The sequence below is a fragment of the Lathyrus oleraceus genome, chromosome 5 (genome assembly GCF_024323335.1).
Source record: "Lathyrus oleraceus cultivar Zhongwan6 chromosome 5, CAAS_Psat_ZW6_1.0, whole genome shotgun sequence".
In the NCBI taxonomy this organism is placed as follows: domain Eukaryota; kingdom Viridiplantae; phylum Streptophyta; class Magnoliopsida; order Fabales; family Fabaceae; genus Lathyrus; species Lathyrus oleraceus.
Window position 1 is genome coordinate 461,471,034 of NC_066583.1, and position 2,761 is coordinate 461,473,794.

The following is a 2,761-nucleotide window of genomic DNA, read 5'->3' on the forward strand; positions in this document are numbered from 1 at the left end:
TTATATTTGTGAAAAAACTTTAAACGAAAATCATTTTAATACAGAGTGAGTATTATTAAAGATCTACAAATAAAAATAATAAATAATTAAAATAATATGAAAATTATTAAATCTGATCTCAAAGACGAGCAGACCGGCTATGGTTCCGGTTCGTCCGGTCTAGACCAGCTGTAATACATTTTAGAAGTCAATATGACAAAATTTTCCATCCTGTCAAAATACCATTGGGCTATTATACGTGTTTTTCCCGATCCAATTTTATTTTTATTTTTCGTATTTTCTTTTTTCATCTCTCGTCAACAATAAATCAACCAAATCACGAACTCTTGATAGAAAATCTTCATCCAAACGCGCAACAGAGAAAATGGACGCCATCGATTCCGTCTTCGATCCACTCAGAGAATTCGCTAAGGACAGCGTCAGGCTCGTTAAGCGTTGCCACAAACCCGATCGCAAAGGTATAACCCTAAATCTCTTCGTTTTCCGTCTGCTTGATTTGAATCTATACGCTGTAGATCTTGAATTTTTTTTTGAATTGTAGAATTCTCTAAGGTGGCTGTTCGTACCGCGATTGGTTTCGTTGTGATGGGATTCGTTGGGTTTTTCGTCAAGCTTATCTTTATCCCAATTAACAACATCATCGTTGGATCTGGTTAGGTATAATTAAATATTCATTGATTTTTTTTTCATCTGCTTATTTTGGAACTGTGATTTTAAAATTGTTAATTTTTTTGTTAATTTTTAAATTCCTTTAAGTTGAATGACATGTTGATGGAATGATTGTTATCAAGTACGGCTGAATTTGTTGGCAGTATTATCTGAAGTAATTTGTTTGTTTGTTTTGTTTTGAAGTGGGTACTCTGTTTAGTTGTTTTATGATTTTCCTGCATAATGGATTTACTGATGGTTAACAATGGAAAAGATAGCATGCATGTCTGCTTTATGGTGCATGGTTTTAGCTTGCTCTTTTATGTATGATCTGTAGCGCCAACACTTCTGAAAAAAGGGTGTGTGTTGGTGTCAGTGTTAGTGCATGCTTTTGGTGTTGAGGTTTTAGGATCACAAATTCACAATCAGTCAATGAGAGAAGTGAATACTTGTTTTAAATATGCTTTTGGTTTCAGTTATTCATTTTTACAAATTATTGTTAGTGTCAACGTGTTCAGTGACGTGTTTCCGGAGTCTGTGCTTCATGTTATGATTGGTTGGTGATTTTCTCTTCATTGGTTGTGGTTTAAAATGTTTCTTTTGATTCTTTATAAATTGTATTGGTTTTAGTGTTGAGTTTTTCTGAAGGATCACAAAGTCAGAATAAGTTAATGATAGAAGCGAATACTTGTTTTAAATATGCTTTTGATGTTTTTAATCTGCCACACATCGTTACTTGAGAAATTGTTGTATGATTATCAATGGAAAAGATAGCCTGCTGGTTTCATACAATGCATGGTTTTAGCTTGTTCTTAGTTAACATTGATTGATGACTTCATTGGTTGTGATTTCGTCATGTTTCTTTTGCTTGGTTTAAATGGTATTGCTTTTCATGATGAATTCTGCTAAATCATCACTAGAAGTCAATGATAGAAGTGATTTCTTTTTTATAAAAATCCAATTCTGTTATTTTGAAATTACGGAAAATTCCTGATCAATGCAATACACTAGCTTTCTAGAATAATCTTTTACTGGCATTGTAAGAACGAAAAGAAAAAAAAAGCATAATCTTATTGGCATGTGCAATTGGTGTAAATGTATTCATGATCAATTTACAAGCATGCTTAATGCGAGTAGGAATGAGGCTGTTTCTCACGTGCACTCATCGTTTGACAATGTAGATGTAATGTAAAATGTGTCTTCAATGATCCACACCAATTCGTATCTGTAATTTGTGGCTAATAGAAAACATTTACATTTTGGGCTGTTTGTTACCTATGCCCTCAGGAGCCTAAGTAATGACTGCCTATTTCTGTTATGTAATGAGAAAATCTGGGTTGATCTGCATAAATGCAACTTATCTCAGATGTTTTTGTAATTTATATCTTCTTTGAAAGCTTTTCATTGAACATGCATATGCTAGAAAATCTGTGTTTTGAGCAAAGTTTGTAAAATAAATGTGGCATAATAGCAACATATGGCATAAAGGATAGAAATTCTGTGTGTTAAGAAGCAAGTAGTTAAATGACTGATGTAAATAACTGTTTTGGTTATCCCTGCAGGATGAGGGAAACTACAATCACCTCCTGAAATCAACCTGTGAAGCAAAAGGAGGCAGAAGGAGTTTCCACTTCAATAGAACATCTTAGTTATGTATTTTCAGTTTGGCTTTTTTTCCAAATTTCTTATCTTCGGAAGCATTACAGTTTTATTGAACATGTAAAATTTTATTTTTCCATGTGTTACTTTTGACCTATTGTTGAAGGAGAAAAAAGTTTAGATGAGGAATTGTACATTTGCTTTGATGATTTGCTTTTTTGGTTTATTATATGAAAATATCAATTTAGTTAGTACAAAAATATTTTTTATTACATTACTTTATTTGAGACAATTAAATGACTAAATCAACCAAATATATATATTTAGCCTAAGTAGTAGAATTTAGAAAATTGTGAAATATATATATATATATATATATATATATATATATATATATATATATATATATATATATATATATATATATATATATATATATATATATTCACAATTTAGCCTTGTTAGTTTTTATTGAGGATAAAATCAAAGTTGCAAAAACATAAATTTCACAATT

At 31.0% G+C, this 2,761-nt stretch overlaps 1 protein-coding gene across 1 annotated transcript; it reads left to right on the forward strand.

The window, feature by feature from the left end:
- The first annotated feature begins 225 nt into the window (after positions 1-225).
- On the forward strand, positions 226-2,453 carry LOC127085445 (protein transport protein Sec61 subunit gamma). The gene is made up of 3 exons (XM_051025958.1): positions 226-458; positions 542-657; positions 2,211-2,453. The coding sequence occupies exons 1-2, from the start codon at positions 365-367 to the stop codon at positions 655-657; spliced, it is 210 nt and encodes a 69-aa protein (XP_050881915.1). The 5' UTR covers positions 226-364; the 3' UTR covers positions 2,211-2,453.
- The last annotated feature ends 308 nt before the right edge of the window (positions 2,454-2,761 follow it).